Source organism: Mesoplodon densirostris, chromosome 12, assembly GCF_025265405.1.
Source record: "Mesoplodon densirostris isolate mMesDen1 chromosome 12, mMesDen1 primary haplotype, whole genome shotgun sequence".
NCBI classification, from domain to species: Eukaryota; Metazoa; Chordata; class Mammalia; order Artiodactyla; family Ziphiidae; genus Mesoplodon; species Mesoplodon densirostris.
Window position 1 is genome coordinate 100,948,612 of NC_082672.1, and position 18,034 is coordinate 100,966,645.

Consider the following 18,034-nt stretch of genomic DNA (forward strand, 5'->3'; position numbering starts at 1 on the left):
ATGGGCTTATAAGGTTTACACCTGCATTAGGAAGACAAGCATTACAATTAGCATGAAAAGTAGGGCAGACCTCAGTTGCAAAAGCTTCTAGCCATACACATAGGGCAATACGTAAATGATACACCTTATTGCATTCACCCATTCGCCCTCCCCTGTTCACGCTAATTGGAAATTTCCATCCATTTCAGAGAAGTAACACAACTATCAATCATTTTCCCTGGCACGAATCTTCCAGGAGGAAGAAAATGGAATACACCTAGCAACAGAGCTCACACACTAGTAGTCCATGTGTCTTAGATTTAATATCTGATGACTAGCTGCATTGAAGCCAAGAGGTGGTTCACAAAGTTGCTGCACATTAGAATCACCTGGGGAACTCTGAGACCTCCCGGTGCCCAGGCTCCTGCCTAGACCTACTGAATCAAAATCTCTGGGGCTGGGACCCAGACACCAATGTTTTTCTTCAAAGCTCTTTAGGTAATTCAAACGAGCAGCAAAGCTTGAGAACCAGCCCAATAATTGGAACAAACTTACTTCACACAGATAAAGTGGGGCAATTCATATGTTAAAAGAACGTGAATATATGTATATATTTCTTTTTTTCGCTTTATTCTGTTTGTATTTCAAATAGGCTTTTTTTTTTCCTTCTTCAAAAAGCGTTATTGTTTCCATTTGGTCCAAGTCTTGGGAGAGGGCTCCAGGGCAGTTACAAAGCTGCCTAGTGGCTTCAGAGCGGGGCTTCAGGCAGAAGCTCTGACGCCAGAGGGTCTCCTCAGATGCGGCTGGACTTCAGAGACTCCTGTTTGGCTCGAGGGTGAGCCTTTCAAAGAGATGCTCGCCCAGCACAGCCTGCGGACCAGCCAGCCTGCGGAGGTTGGTCAGGTGGTCGCCCATCTTCTGGATGAGTTTCACCTGCTCCTCCAGGAAGCGGCTCTCCAGGAAGTCACAGAGCTGGGAGTCTGCAAGGCAGGACCCAGGGCGCGCAGATCCGATAGTGCCTGGTTCAGATTCTTCTCCCTAAGAATGGCGGCTTCCACAGCATCCTGGGTTTTACCCCACTCATCCTGAGAAGGCTTCCATGCATCCTGGAAGAGGGCGCGGCCGCAGCACTGGTTTTGCATTTTCAAGAGGCGCTGGGCGCCCTCACACTTCTCCTCAGCCAGCTGGCGAAAAATGTGGCCCATACTGTCCAGAGTCCCATTGTTGCTGTCGAAATAGATGCTCAGAGAGAGGTAAGTGTCCACAGATGCAAGATGAACAGGCGGTGGACGGGAGCCTCCACCTCGGTGGAATAATTCTGACGAACCTGGGAACTCGTGGTTGATCAGGGATAAGGAGCTAAGCTCAAAAACTGGTGTTGGCCTGTCCTGGAGGCTGAGGATAGCTGAGTGTCTGATTCCAAAGGTTGCGAAAGGAAAAAAGGTTGGAGGGTGGTCGGGGGCTGGAGCAAGGAGCGTCCCTGGGTCTGTTCATTCCAAACACTGTTGAAGCAAAAGACAGATCTCCAGGACTGCCGAACGCACTGCCTCAAATAGGCTTTGATATAAATGAACAAGAAGTCCAAGCAAGGACAAAACTTACCCTTCCTCCCACCAAAATAGCTGGTGATACTAGAATCTAGATCTGGGAAGGGATTCTTCCATTACTTTCCTAACATTCCAAGCCACTAGAGCAGTGGTTCTCAAAGTATGGTCACCTTGTAACCAAGCAGTACCCTATGGGGCCTTCCTAGGACAGACCCATCCACCATATCCTCTATTGTAGTTTCTCTCTGAAGTACTCAGATAATAGTATCTCAGGCATATTTCTTGAGTTTTCAGATGCTAAAAACCACCACCCAATGGAAGAAATGAACTCCTTGATGATCAAGAGCATGTAGCCCCCAGACCTTCTGGCACCTAAGGATGGATAATGTTACCTGCCTTGTGGCCTCAACATCAGCCAATCAGAGGATTGTGCACGAGCTGATCACATGCCCTGGGATGTCCCTCCCTCACCTGGCCTTTAAAAATGCTTTGCTGAAATCCTTTGGAGATTTCAGGGGTTTTGGAACACGGACCACCCCTCTCCTTGCTCGATCCTGCAATAAACCTTTCTCTTCTCCAGACTCCAACCTTTAGGTTTGTTTGGCCTCAGTGTGCTTCAGACACACGAACCAGCATTCAGTAACAACCTGACCAGCTTTACCAGCATCCCCTGATAATGTGTCAGATATTCAAGTTTTAGGGCCCTATCCCAGCCCTATGGAATCAGCAACTCTAGTGGGGCTCAGTGATCTCTGTTATAACTGGCCCTCCAGATGATTTTTATTCACCTTAAAGTTTAAAAATATCTGCCTTGTCAGCTGCCAAAGCGTCCACCAGCAGGTTAAGGGGAGTGACGCCTGGAAAAGATAGGGAGTAGCCAAGGCAAGTACAGCAGCATTTGCCGTGGTAGTAATGGAGAATGCCTTTTCTCCACTGATTGGCACAGACTAGTATCTGGGAGCAGTGGCAGGGTTATTTAGGATACTTTACAATTCAATGTAGAGTGACCACTTTCCTGGTTTGCCAGGGACTTCCCCTGTGTGAACACTTAAAATCTCATCCTGGCAAACCCCTTAGCCCTGGATTTGAAAAACTTAGGGAATAACATGAAATTTAGGGGAAACATGATCTAGGATTTGGGCAAGTCACAAGTGCTAATTAAAGCGAAGCAAGTATGGACAACATCTAGCCTTCTTTACCCCTTTGTGGGAAGGTAAATCTGATTGGGTGAAAGGACTTATTGTTAAGAAATCTTTGTAGAAACATCCCCTTCTGCTTAGTCCTCTGGTTCTCAGTTCTGGCTAGACACTGGCATCGTCTGAGGAGATTTAAAGTTATTTTATTGGTCTAGGATGACCAACAGTCAGTGTGAGGGTTTTTAAAAAGTGCTTCAGATGATTCTAATATGCAGCCAAATTTAGGTGCCACTGCTTAAGCTTTTGAACCACTGCTACTTTTTTCACCTCATCTTCCTATGAGAATACCCAACTGTAGTTGAGGTTTGTTGTTTTTTTCTTTTTCTTTTTTTAACTCTCTTATTATAAGATTTACTGTCTTAAATAAGAATGAATGGACAGAAAATCCTGCTAGTCCATCTGGTATAGCTAGATACTTAGAATAATATCGTTAAGATATATACCATTTAAGTACTGTGACTGGCCTTTTTAAAATTAACATATGCATTGAATTAGTACAATCTCTTTTGAAGTTGTCATGTTGGGGAGCTATACCTGTAATCTGCTGCCATTGCTAAATATCTGGACAACTCTTATTAGGAATTGTTTTTAAACATCTTTAGGGATTAAAACCAAGAGTGCTGTATTATTTGTACTGGGACCACAAAAACCTCACAAAGTTTCCCCACTGTACCTTCTACCCCCATCTCTAACCCTTGGCAATTTCTAATCTGTTCTCCATCTCCACAGTTTTGTTATTTTAAGAATAATATGTAAACATAATCATGAATTACTTAATCTTTGGAGATTGGCTTTTAAAAATTTTTTCTTCAGCATCATTCCCTTGAAGTTCATTTTAATTTTTGCATATATTAATAATTTGTTCCTTATCGTTGCTCGGTAGTATTCTATCATAAGATTTTATCACAATTTGTTTCAACATTCATCCATTGAAAGACATTTGGGTAGTTGCCAGTTATTGGCTATTATAAATAAAACTGCTCTGAACATTTATGTGTAAGTTTCTGTGGGAACTTAATTAAGTTTTTGTTTCTTTTGGATAAATGCTCAAGAGTACAATTACTGCATTGTAGGGTGAATCTACTTTTAGGATTAAAAGAGACTGTCAAGCTGTTTCTCAGAGTGGCTAAACCATTTTATTTTCCCACCAGTGACGTGATATAACTTTTCTACGTACTCGCCAGCATTTGATGTTGTCACTATAATTTTAGTTATTCTCTGATATCTCATTATGGTCTTAATTTGCATTTCCCTAATGCTAATGATGTTGAGCATCTTTTCATGTGCTTCTTTGCCATGTGTATATTCTCTTCCATGAAATGTCTGTTCCTGTCTTCTGCCTATTTTCTAGTTGGATTTTTTTAAGTTGTTTGGAGAGTTCTTTGTATATTATAGATACAAGTCATCTGTCTCATATGGGATTTTCAAATATGTTTTCCCACTGTGTAATTTGAGTTTTCATCCACTTAAAAGGATCTTCTATGAAGCATTTTTAACTCATTTTGATGAGATCCAATGTATCAGTTTTTGCTTTTATTGATCATACTTTCGGTGTCAAGTCTAAGAATTATTCACCTAGTTCTAGATGCCAAAGATTTTCTCCTATTTTTTTTTCAAAAAATGTCCTGCTTTTACATTTAAGACTATGATCCACTTTGATTTAATTTTTGTGTAAGGTGTGGAGGTTTAGGTTAAGGTTCATTTTTTGTTTGTTTTTGTCGAGGGATGTCCAACTGTTTCAGTACCATTTTTTGAAATGTCTATTCTTCCTTGATAGCTTTTGCACTGCTGTCAAAAACAGGTTAAATGTATTTATGTCAGTCTGTTTCTGGGTTCTCTATTCCATTCCATTGATCTATGTATCTACCCTCCAAAATTGCTGCAAAGTCTTGAAATTGGGTGGATTAATTCCTCCCATTTTAATCTTCCTTTACAAATTGTTTTAGCTATTCTTCAGCCTCTTCTTACCATATAAATCTTAGAAAAAGCTTGTCTATATCCGCAAAAACCTTGAGGGCATTTTAAGAGTAATTGTGTTAAGCCTCTTAACTTGGGGAGAATTGACATCTTTATTATGTTGTGTTTTCTAATCCATGAACAAGGTATGTCTCCCTATTTGTTTGGGACTTTAAATGTTTTCTTCATCAGCATTTTGTAATTTTCAGTATAGAGGTCCTATAAATGTCTTATTGGGCTTGTATTTAAGTATTTATTTAGGTCAGTTGTCAATGGCATCACATATTTTCATTTAAGCTTCTACACATTTGTTATTAATATATAATGTGATAAAATTGTGTTGATCTTGTACTCTAAAACATTTACAGACTAATATTATTTCTCAAGCTTTTTGTGGATTCCTTGGTATTTTCTCCATTTAGATTATCATCTCCTCTTCAGACACCGAGAGTTTTACTTTTCCTTAGGCAATATAATAGGATATATTACTCTTCAACATTCAGTAGGATATATTCCTTCCTATTCAACATAGTAGGAATAGTCCTTTTATCTTTTAAATGAACTTTTTAAAAATTTAACTTTTAAATGTATGTATTTATTTATTTTTGCTTTATTTTCTTACTAGAACCTCCAGTAATATATTTAATAAAAGTGGTGAGAGCAGATATCCGTGCCTTGTTTCTGATCTTACAGAGATTACATTCAGTCTTTCACAGTTAAATATAATGTCGGTATAGGTTGTTTGTAGATCATCTTTATGAGTTTCAGTATGTTCTTTTTCTATTCCTAGTTTGCTTGGAGTTCTTTTTTCTTCTTTTGTTAAAATCATGAATGAGATTGGATTTTGTCAAGTGCTTTCTCTGCATTATTGGATAGGATCACATGACTTTTCCCTTTAATCTATTGGATATGGTGGATAATATTGTTTGATTTTCAAATATTTAACCAACTTTGCATAACTAGAATAAATGCCACTTGGTCATGGTATATTATTCTTTTTATATATTTCTGGATTTAATTTGCTAATATTTGGCAGAGGATTTTTACAGCCAATTTCATAAAAAAAATATTGGTCTGTAGTTTTCTTCTTTCTATACTATCCCTGTCCGGTTTTGGTATCAAGGTAATACTGGCTTCATAAATTTAATTAGGAACTGTTCCTTCTACTTCTCTTTCTTATCAAATCATGTAAAATTGGTGTTAATTCTTTATGTCTTGGGTAAAAGTGAAACATCTAAACCTGAATATTCCTTTTGGGAGTTTTTAAATGAAAAACCAGTGTTTCTAATGGTTACAGGAAAATTGAGATTATCTATTTCATCTTGGCTGAGTTTTGGTAGTTTTGAGCGTAGAAGCATTGGCCCATTTCACCTACATTTTTGAATTTATAGTGTAGACTTGTTCATAACAACTTGTCCCTTATTAACCTGCAGGATATGTCATGGTATCCCTGGTTGCATTTCTGATACCTGTGATTTGTGCCATCCATCTTTTTATCTTTATCAGTTTTGCTAGATCTTTATTGATTAGATTGTTTATTTCCAAGAACCAGCCTTTTGTTTCATTGATTTTCCCCCCTATTTTCCTGTTTTCAGTTTCATGGATTTCTATTTCATCTTTATTATTTCCTTCTTTCTGCTTGTTTAGTGTTTTTTTCCTCTTCCTTTTTTACTGTTGTAATATAGAAAATTAGATTATTGCTTTGAAACACTTTCTTTCCCAATTTAGTGCTATAAACTTCCCTTTCAGCATTGCTTTCACTTCATTCTGCAAACTTTGATCTGTTATATCTCCATTTTCTTTTATTCTATGCATTAAACAATATTTCCTTGATGCTGTCTTTTTTACCCATGAGATATTTGGAATTGTGATGTTTAGTTTTCATGTGATTGAAGACTTTCCTGTTGTCTTTCTGTTATTGATTTCTAGTCTGATTCCATTATGGCTAGAGAACATACTCTATGATTTTAATTCTTTTAAATCTGCTAATTTTTTATGAATATATAAATGAAAGAAATAAGAAAACCTCTGAGTCTTAGCATCCAACACTTAGGCACATTACAATTTAAATCTGCTAAGGTTCTTTTTATTGCCCAGTATATAGTATATGAGTGAATATTCCATGGACACTTGAATATGTATTCTGCTGTCACTGAGTGTGTTCTTTAAATGTCAGTTATATCCTATTGATTGATGATGTTTTCATTTCTTCCATATTCTTGCTGATTTTTCTCTCTGGTAGTTCTATAAATTGCTGTGCTGAAGTCTCAAATCATAATTGTAGATTTAAAATTTTCTCCTTTTACTACTTTTTTCAGTGTTTGCTTCATATATTTTGAAGTTCTGTTGTTTGGTGCACACACATTTAGTATCATTAGGTCATCTAGGTGGATTATTCCTGTTATCTTTATGTAATGACCCTGTTTGCCCCTAATAATTTCCTTTGCTCTGAAGTCTACTTTATCTGATATTAATATAGCCATTCCTACTTTTTCTGATTAACATTCACATGATATATCATTATCTTCCTTTTACTTTGAACTACCTATATCATGATGTTTAAAGTAAACTTCTTATAGACAGTATATAGTTGGATCATGCTTGTGAATTTTTAATCTACTCTTCCAATCTCTGTCTTTGACTTGGTTATTTAGATCATTTACAGTTAATGTAATTATTGCTATGTTAAAGATTAGGTCTACCATTTTATTTTTTGTTTTGTCTTTTACCTTAGTTTCTCAATCCTGTGTTTCTCTTATTTTGCCTGGTGGGTTACTTAAACATTTTTTAATAAGTCCATTTTAATTTAATTTATTTATAATCATTTGTGTATACTGTTTGTATAGTTTTCTTAGTGCTTACTTTTGGCATCACAGTATACATATGTAACTTACCATAGCCTACTGGAATCAGTGTTTTATTACTTCAAGTGAAGTTCCAAAATTTTACTTCCATTTAGTCTCTTAATATTCCCCAGTTTTAAAGTATGATTTTCTGTAGTATTTCCTTTCTCTACATTGAGAACCACATCAGATGGTGTCATAATATTTGCTTTGACCATTATATAGTATTTAAGAAACTCATGAGGCTAATGATATTCTCTTATATATACCCCATTTGTTTTCACCCATTCCATTGTTCCCCTTTTCTTTCTGAAGTTCCCAGTCTTCTGTTATTGTTTTTTTTTTATGTTTTCATAACATTAGGTGATATCTGGGCTTTCCAGTGCCATTGGATATGAGTTTCAGGAAACACTGAGTCTGGCTCACTTAATGCTGCTGAGTTGGAGGGTTTGTATATGTTGGGCCTGTTGGTGCAGCAGGTGCTAGCAGATTAGACTAATGTTGATGGGACTAGTGCCACAGGAGGATGGGTTCCCATTCAGGCTATGCTGCTGCTACAGTAGATCAAGTCCCCCTCTACCCCAAGTGTGGGGCAGTGACCTGCTGCTGTCACTGCTTTGTATTAGGCTGCTTTTGCCTCAGGTGTGTGGTGGAATCCCTTGGAAGCTGCTGTCAATCACAAGGTTAAATTCATTTCAGAAATACTTAAGTATAAATATATAGCCTGGCTCCTATAGGACCCCTGTAATAGTTTTTTATTGCTTTCATACAAATTACCACAAATATAGTGACTCAAAACAATGTCAATTTATTACCTTACAAGTCTGACATTGGTCTCAATTGAGTAAAGTAAAAGTGTTGGCAGGATCGACAGATGAATGGATAAAGATGTGGCACATATATACAATGGAATATTACTTAGCCATAAAAAGAAGTGAAATTGAGTTATTTGTAGTGAGGTGGATTGACCTAGAGACTGTCATACAGAGTGAAGTAAGTCAGAAAGAGAAAAACAAATACCGTATGCTAACACATATATATGGAATCTAAAAAAAAGAAAAAATGGTTATGAAGAACCTAGGGGGCAGGGCAGGAATAAAGACGCAGCCATAGAGAGTGGACTTGTGGACACAGGGAGGGGGAAGGGTAATCTGGGATGAAGTGAGAGAGTGTCATGGACATATATACACTACCAAATGTAAAATAGATAGCTACTGGGAAGCAGCCGCAAAGCACAGGGAGATCAGCTCTGTGCTTTGTGTCCACCTACAGGGGTGCGATCGGGAATGGAGGGTGGTAGGGAGATGCAAGAGGGAGGAGATATGGGGATATATGTATACGTATAGCTGATTCACTTTGTTATGAAGCAGAAACTAACACACCATTGTAAATCAGTTCTACTCCAATATAGATGGTTAAAAAAGAAAAAAAAGTGTTCGCAGAGCTACATTCTTTTCTGGAGGCTCTTAGGGGTGTTTCTGTTCCCTGGACTTTATCCGCTTCCAGCGGTCACTTGTAGTCCTTGACTCAGAGTCCCCTTTCTCCACCTACAAAACCCAAAATGTTGAATCTCTCTGATTCTGCTTCTATTAGGACATCTCTCTCTTTCTCTTTCTACAGTTGGGAATGGTTTTCTACTTTTAAGGACTCATGCAATTAGATTTGTTCCATGAGGTAATCCAGGATAATCTTTCTATCTCAAGGTCTATAACTTCAGCCATATCTGCAAAGTCCTCTTCACCATGTAAGGTAACATATTAATAGGTTCTAGGGATTAGGGTGAGGGCATTTTTAGGAGCCATTATGCTCCCTACCACACCCTTAACAAGTGACTTTGAGAAAATTACTGAGATTTTTAAAGCCTTACTTTCCTCAAACATAAAATGGAAAGAAAGCTAACTAATTAACATCATGAAAGTGAAACAGTATATATGAAATCAACTAATTCAAAAAATAAGATTTCTTCTTTTTCTTTATGATTTACATGATTCTCAGAGTTCAGTTACTTGAAGAGTTACTTTTTTTAAAAACAGAACTAAGGAATTTCAGGGTTCAGGTGCTGTAAGATTGTCTGAATTATCTGAGTAACAATTAGCTAAGCACAGGTGTAAAGCATTTGATTTACTCCTTGGTTTTCTTTATCTTCTCATCCCAGTAAATGCAAATCCCTTTTCTAGCTCCAGCCAGTAGAGTCAGAGCTCGTGTTACTGTTTAACTAAAGTTCAATTTAAATTCTCTCTACATCTCCAGATTCTCGGCCCTGGTTGCATATTATAATCACCTGGGGAGATTTCAAGGACTACTGATGCCAAATTTCTACCTATCATGGATATTTGAGGAGGGACCTGGAATGAAATGCTCTAGCTTATGGTTTTTGGAACCAAATCATAGTCTACACTGAGCCAAATTATTTGCAAGATCACCTCTAAAAAGGAATTTATCTGTGGTGACTAATGCTCTTCCTTTGTCAGTATGCTTGATTTGTCCCTCTTTGGGGGAGAAAAGAGGGGGAAATAAACCCCAGCAGTTGTGCTCCCTGAATTATAACCTGATGCTGTGGAATTAGTGTTGGCTTAGAGCGCACATCTTCGGATACCCATTCTCTCTCCTGCTTCCTTGCATGAACTTATATCCTTGGGCAGTGTTTCATCCACCACCCTCTTTTGCTTCTAATCTTAGCAAGTAAAGTCTCCCCTTAATGAAATAGCATTTCATGAGGCTTACTGGGAGCATAGGTCTGTTCCAGACCTATCCTATGTTAGCTAAAGCAGATATAAGTGATGTATTTTTGGCATTCATCCTTGTGGGTTGGAAAGAGAAGACAGAATTTTATCTTTAGGTGTCATCTGACTGGACAAATGGGCTCTTTCCCTCTGCTGCCTACCATGTAAAAACCTGAGGGTGTTACCTCTAGACGGTATCTTCTAGTTATCAAAATAGTTCAGATAAGTCAAATTTCTCAGTAAAAGATGACAAAACTAGGGCTTAGGTGGTTAATTTTCTATGTCAATTTGTCTGGGCCACCATGCCCAGTTATTTGGTCAGATATTATTCTGGATATTTCTGTGATGGTGTTTTCGTGTTTTTTACAATTTTATTTATTTATTTATTTATTTATTTATTTATTTATTTATTTATTTATATTTTTGGCTGCGTTGGGTCTTCATTGTCACACGTGGGCTTTCTCTATTTGCAGCAAGCGAGGGCTACTCTTTGTTGTGGTGTGCAGGCTTCTCATTGCGGTCGCTTCTCTTGTTGCAGAGCATGGGCTCTAGGTGCACGGGCTCAGTAGCTGTGGTGCACAGGCTTATTTGCTCTACGGCACATGGGATCTTCCCAGACCAGGGCTCAAACCTGTGTCCCCTGCATTTGCAGGCAGATTCTTAACCACTGCGCCACCAGGGTAGTCACTGTGATGGTGTTTTTGGATGAAATTCATATTTAAATTGGTGTTGGACTTTGAGTACAGCAGATTATCCTCCATAGTATGGGTGCGCCTCATCCAATCAGTTGAAGCTCTTAATAAAACAAAGACTGACCTCCCTGTCGCAAAAAGGAATTCTGCCAGAAGACTTACAGAAATTGAACTGCAACTCTTCCTAGAGTCTCTAGACAGCCTAACCTGCAGATTTTGAATTGACCAAGCCTCTATTATTGTGTGAACCAATTGTTTAAAATCTCTCTCTCTCTTTCTCTATCTTTATATAGATATGGATATAGATCTAGGTATCAATATTGATATCTATATCTATCAATATATATGGGCACATTGTATACACATGCTGTTGGTTCTGTTTTTCTGGAGAAGCTTGACTAATATAGTGGCCCATATAAATAAAAGGATGAACCCAAGTTCACCCAGGTAGAAAGTAGTACAATGAGAACTGGAACTTAAGGCCTCATGACTCATTCAGCTGTGAACACTGACCCAGAACTGGGGTCCGCAAACTCTGGCCCACTGATCAGATCTCGCTTGACTCCTGGTTTTGTACATAACATTTTGCTTGAACACAGCCACACCCATTCATTAACGTATGGTGCATGGCTGTTTCTGTGCTACAGCAGTAGATAGGCAGTTGCAACGGAAAGATATGGTACACAACATCCAAAATATTTACTATCTGACCCTTTACAGAAAAGATCTGCTGACCCTTGCTCTAGGATGCCATCTGATTTCTGATAACACAGAGGAGAATAATTCATGCACATTGGGGTTGATTGTTAATCTCATGTCCTCCTTAGGTCAAAGATCTCTTAAATGCTCACCCTTGCAATAGCCAGCTTGGGGAGCATTGTCTGAGGATGCAGAAATATTTCTTGCCAGGTCTTTCCAATCCACACTGCTCCCTGACTATGGTTCTTAAAACCTATTTTTAAAAAAAAAAATATTGGAATATAGTTGATTTACAGTGTTGTGGTGTTAATCTCACGTGTACAGCAAAGTGAATCCGTTATACATATACATATATCCACTTTTAGTTTTTTTTAGAGTCATTTCCAAATAGCCCGTTACAGAGTATTGAGTGGAGTTCCCTGTGCTAATAAGAAGAGCAGGTTCTTATTAGTTATCTATTTTATGTATAGCAGTGTGTATATTTCAGCCCCAGTCTCCCAATTTAGCCTCCCCACCACAATCCCCTGGTAACCCTAAGTTTGTTTTCTACATCCCTGCCTCTACTTCTAAAACCTGTCTATTTTAACCAACTACCACTCATTGCTTACTGTCTCTGGCTTCATGTACTTCATAATAAATCTATCTCTTGTTCAATCCTGGATGACATGTTCCAAGGACTGAGATAATATCTTATTCTACATAACTTGTCCTTGATATTGTCTAGCTTGGGGTCTTCATCTATGTCCCAAAGAAGACAGTCACACTCTGTCTTCTAGTACTACTAATAATACCACATTTTATGGCATGAATTTGACCCAATGCACTGAACTATCCCTTTAGAAACTGTATGCAACCTGTCACTGGGTTTTAGCACCGGGATAGAGCTCAAATTAGTGTTCATATTTAAACAAATCTACTTGACCAGAAACTTTTTGTCTCACCATTTATTTTATTACACAAGTAACTTCTCTCTTTGCATCTATGATGTAAATATTTTTAATTTCCTAAATTATCTGAAAAATTATTTAGAGCTTCCATTTCAGTAGGCATTGGAATTGCTGTGTTATGACTATTTCATTATTTTATTTCCAAATGTTAAATTAGGCTTCAAGCTTTGGCCAAGAGTAGACAGGAAAGGGTTTTAAAAGAAATGAAGAATGGGAAAGACTTCTGATGCAACGGAGACTTAATAAAGATTTGCTTTTGAATCAAGAATTTATAATAAAGGTTTGATTTTGAATCAATAAGTTATGTCATTGCAAAATAGCTCCCTGGTAAAATTCCATTCTTTTGTAATCATTAAGTACAGAAATTAACCATCAAAATATGCAGTGATCTTTTTCATTTTCTAAAAACAAACCTATATCTAGATGAGAGAATTCATTTCATAACTCAGGCTCTGGACTTACGACTCCAAGTCCTGTTTTCTTTCAACCATGCCTGCTAAGTTTCTGTCTAACTTCTTGAGCATGAGGTAATGGCTTCAGCTTTCATCTCCTTACTCAGTATATAGCTTGGTGACTAAGAGTAAGGGATCTAAACCTTGAGAACTTGGGTTCCAATCTTGACTCTAAAATTTACTTGTTGAGTACTCTTGAGCATGTTATCTGTTTTTGCCTCAGTTTTCTCATCTATAATATAGAGATAACATTACTTCTCTCAGCGAGTTGCTATGAGGGTTAAAAAAGAAAATTCATACAATGCAAGAATTTATCAGTTCTTGGAACACAATAAATACTGAAAAGAAATGTTAGCCATTATCAAGGGCCCCTCATTTTATGGATAATATAGATTAGTTTATATAGGTCTAATATTTACATATACATAAATATTTTGTACATATATGTGTGTATACGTTCTTCTTAGAAATTGAGCAGTCAACATTCACATCTAAAAGTATGTGCTCTGTGAAATGTAGATCTCCTGTGTACAGACACAGTGCTGTAGTTATCTATTGCTACATAATAAAGAAGTCCAAACTTAGTGGTGAAATAAACAAAAATTTTAATATGTGCCCAGATTCTGTGGGTCAGCAATTCAAACAGTACGCAGAGGAGATGGCTTGTCTCTACTCTGTGACTGATGTCTGAAACCTCAGCTCATGAGGATTCAAATGGCTGGGGCTGCAATCATCTAGATAATTTTAATTCACATGTCTGGCCCTTGAGATGGGATGACTTGAAGACTGGGCCCAACAAGGACTGTTGCCTGGAGTGCCTACAGATGGCTGCCCATGTGGCTTGGACTTCTCATAACGTGGTAGTTAGGATTCAAGCTAGAGTATCCCAAGAATGAGCGTTCAGGGTTGAAGCATTCCAGGAGAATCATGCAAATGGTGCATGACCTTTTATGACCTAGTCTTAGATGTTACATAGCATCACTTTATACTATTGCAGGTGTTGGAGACCTTTTTCCATAAAGTATCAGACGGTCAATATTTTAGGCTTTACACGCCATACAGTCTCTTTTGCAACTACTTAGCTCCGCTGCTGTGATGTGAAAACAGACACAAACAATACATACACTAAGGAACATGGCTGTGTTCCAATCAAGCTTCATTTATAAAAGCCGGTAGAGGCCTAGATTTGGCCCACCAGCCATAATTTACTGACCCCTGCTCTATTGTTTGAAGCCATGGAAAGCCTGCCCAAATTCAAGGGGAAATGCCCACATCTGGATGTGAAGAATGGCAACGAATCTGAGACCTTGTATTAAAACCACTACATATGGGATACTTAGAAGAAGATCTGTCTGCATACCTTGTTTCTCCCATGTATGGTGGATATGAGGTATTGGCACATGCTACATCTCTGTAAGCCTGGGTCAAGGTCAAAGTTGGAATCTGAACTCAATGACCTTGATATCTGGAAGAATTGGTAACTCTACTTATGATATCCTTACACTCCTTACCCATATAAATACACCACAAAAGATAGATTTCAAGTAAACAGTTGCTTTATGGCAGATTTTTATTATGTCTCCATTGACTGAATTATTCCATTTTGGTTAGAAACATGAGTTTTGTTTCTTTCCTAAAGAGATCTGCAACTTTTCAGATGTGGCATTTCATTCTAATGAGAGGATGATGTAGGTTTTTATAAACGGAAAAAGCAGGGCAGGCTGAGTTCACTCAGATCATACCAATGCTTACAGGAATAACCAAAACTGGAACACAGGCTTCCAGGTTTTCCCGTCCTGTGCTCTTTCGGGTAGGTGCCATTGTCTGCTGGGCCTGGCAGTAATAAGTTTTGACCTTTACCTCTCTACACTCTTGTGAAGTGGTTTTGGGCTTTGTTAGCTTTCTTATGAGTTTGTACTAAATTGTGTCCATAAAGTAGGCTGAATTCCTCAGGGAAGGATGATAGCTGTTACTGTGTTATTACTGCAAATGTTGTGTTGGTTACTTTTTTTTCTTTTCTTTTGTCCAGTTGTATCCTGAACTTAAAAGTTATATTATCTGAAATGAACGATGTGCATCTGGTGGAAAACACTAATTTAAGGGATGAAAATTCCTGATGATTGCTTCAGTCAACCCTTAATACACACTGAGCTTCATTAGTAAATAGACAACTCTCAGACCTTTCCCTTGGAAGAGGTCGCATAATCAGGCTTTGTGTTGATTTCGCATTCTGTTCGTTAGAGACAGAACAAAGTAGAATAATTGGCTGGTACAGGGAAAGCAGAAAGAACTTTCTTCTATTTTGGTGATGCATCCCGTAATAAGGGTTGAAAATGAGACTGGAGGTAAAAACGTGAAACTCAGAAGAGCAAAGGAGAGAGGATATTGTTTCTTTGAAAATATTCTTTCAGTATTGGCCCAGATGAAATATGAAGCTGAGGAAATTTTTTTTTAAAATGATGATTTTTGTGTTAACAATGTGAGTGTGGAATTAGTAAGAATCAGAAAGCAAGCATCCTTTTCCACCAAGGACTTGGGAGCAAGTGAAACCATAAATACTCCCGGTTCTTGGAAACCCTTTTGGAGCAGTAATCAGAGAAGGGTAAAGGCAAAGCCTCAGAGCAGAGGTGTTCAGAGCAAAGGGATAGGAGGAGAACAAAAGGAGAGTGGATATTTTTAGAGCTGTCATTTTGAAATTTACCTGCTTCTGATTCAGTGCCGCTTTGCTACTGTGTTGATCCCGTGGAAATCCTCAAAGCAGGAGCAGCCCTATTTTAAAATAACAAGGTTAGAGCAAGTGACTTGAATCCAGGTCTCTTTAGCTCAAGAGCACAGAGGAGAGTGTGAGGAAAGAGTGAGGCCACAAGGAATTGTTCACTGGGTACATTTTCTCCAAACCTCACTAACTGGGAGAAACTGACCACTGGATTATGTGGCTTGAAGGAAAGCAAAAATGTTGAAAGCAAAGAGTGTGGAGCTTGTTTAGAAAGCAAGCTCTATCATTTGGTCACCTGCTGATGATAATAGCATTGGCTGAGTCCTGACCATTTACAATGAAGGCACTTCTGTAGGTCATAAGTTCCAGGAGGGCCAGAACTGAGTATGTCTGTTTCAGCATTTAGCATGGTTTAGCATCTTAGAGCCCGGTACATTATTGGCATATAGTAGACTTAAAAATGAATATTTGTGGATTGTCTGAATGAGTGGATGGATGTGTGTGATTCATATCCTATTTGCAGGTCCTATGCTCTAGAGTGGATTTTCAGTGTCAGATTGGGAACGTATTTATGATGGGGATTGGCATTGTTCCCTATCTAATGGATAAAGATTACACATCAAAGGACTTTACATTGACATCCCAAAAACCTCATAGGAATTACTTAACAAAAAATAAACTTGGATTCTGTATAATTTCTAATTTATAAGCTGGCTAGACCACTGGTATTTCTGCCAGTCCTCTGGTAGTTCCGATGATGTCCCCGTGATGACCCAGGCATAATCAGAATGGCTTTAGGATTTGGGAGCCAAAATGTTCCTCAGTATTTACTGCTTTGCTACTCCATTTAAGAAAATGGACTATTGAAAAAATAGCTTCAGACACAATATGGCATTTTCTGATTTAGCATAAAATCTGAGAAATATAGAGGTTATCTGAAGCCTGCAGTGGTAAAGTTCCCTCTGCTATTGAAGTTATTGTCTTTAAATAAAGATTCTACATCAGTAATGCTATATATATATATATATGGTTTTTTTCTGATATTCAGGTTAATTTCCTATTCTCTATAAGGAAGTAATTAGTTGGTTGGTATGAGAGATAGTGTGGCTTCCAAAAGTGAAAAGTATTATTTTGTTGTAATTTCCAGCTACCTAAGGATGGGAGAGGCCCAGGACACTGCAGTCAGTATATTATGTGGAGCAGGTTATATTGTGGTTTATTTATGACCTTTTACATGTTTATTTTCTATGCAATTTTGTGTGCTCCTTTTTGAGTTTTGGTAGATAAGTGTTTTGTAACTTCAGAATACTTGGAATTATATATATATATATATATATATATATATATATATATATATATATATATATATATATATTTATCAGAGTAGTTAAAGCCGTGGACAGTGTACTAGTCTACCTAGGTTCAAATTCTGGCTTTACCCTATGACTTCCCTGTGGCTTCCTCTGCTCACCTATTTAAAAGGAGTATAATAAGACTGCTGTGGTGAGTTATATACTAAGTGCTATTTAAGCATTTGCTATAATGATTATGTATACTTGAAGGCAAGGAACTTGCCCCTTGATTGTCTCTGTATTCCTAGTGCTTAAGAATTCCTAGTGCTTTCCTAGTGCATTGTCTTAGGATAGAGATAGCTCAGTATAGTTCTTCTCACTATAAAGTACTGTTACATTGAAAGTCTTTGCTTGTGTACTAATAATCTATGACATATCTGCTGAGGACAAGGAAAGGAATAGTTTTAAAACTGCAATGGATAAAAAAAGATTGTATGATGTAATGCCTTTATTATGTAATTATAAAACTAACAAATGATCATGGTAGAAAATTTGAAAAACTCCTAGACAAAATAGAGATCAATAAAATTTGGAGTAGCGTTCAGAGTGTAGAGTTGTCCATGAATATTAGTGCTTTCACATTTTCCAGGACTTTAAGTAGACTCTGCTTCTTAAGAGTCTATTCATGATATTTTATTTTCATGATGTTTTCATCATGGGGACACACACACACACACACACACACACACAGAAATCTGTTAAAAAAAAAAGAAAGACATGTAAATCACTGATGTTTCAGATAGCCACATGAAATAAAGTGAGAAAGGTCAACAAGCTGAAAGAATGTGGAGTAGCATCTCCTTAATTGCTTACATAATTCTGATAATTACCTCTCTGTGGGTAATGTAATTAATGGGGAATCTAATTCAAGAAAAATGTATGAACTTCAAGCCTTCTCGAAGCCACGTATTTCTTTCCACAAAAGTTTAATT

At 37.6% G+C, this 18,034-nt stretch overlaps 1 protein-coding gene across 1 annotated transcript; it reads right to left on the bottom strand.

The window, feature by feature from the left end:
- Window positions 1-789: 789 nt before the first annotated feature.
- Window positions 790-3,273, bottom strand: LOC132499909 (ferritin light chain-like). Its single transcript, XM_060114573.1, has 3 exons — window positions 3,257-3,273; window positions 1,055-1,392; window positions 790-959 (listed from the first exon to the last, which is right to left on the bottom strand). Exons 1-3 carry the CDS (start codon window positions 3,271-3,273, stop codon window positions 790-792), a joined length of 525 nt encoding a protein of 174 aa, XP_059970556.1.
- Between the last annotated feature and the right edge of the window lie 14,761 nt (window positions 3,274-18,034).

Excerpts from the sequence above, each read along its gene's own strand:
- LOC132499909 (XM_060114573.1), bottom strand. Across the intron at positions 960-1,054 it reads GCCTTCTCAGGATGAGTGGG|ACTCCCAGCTCTGTGACTTC; the intron begins GTAAAACCCAGG and ends CCTGCCTTGCAG.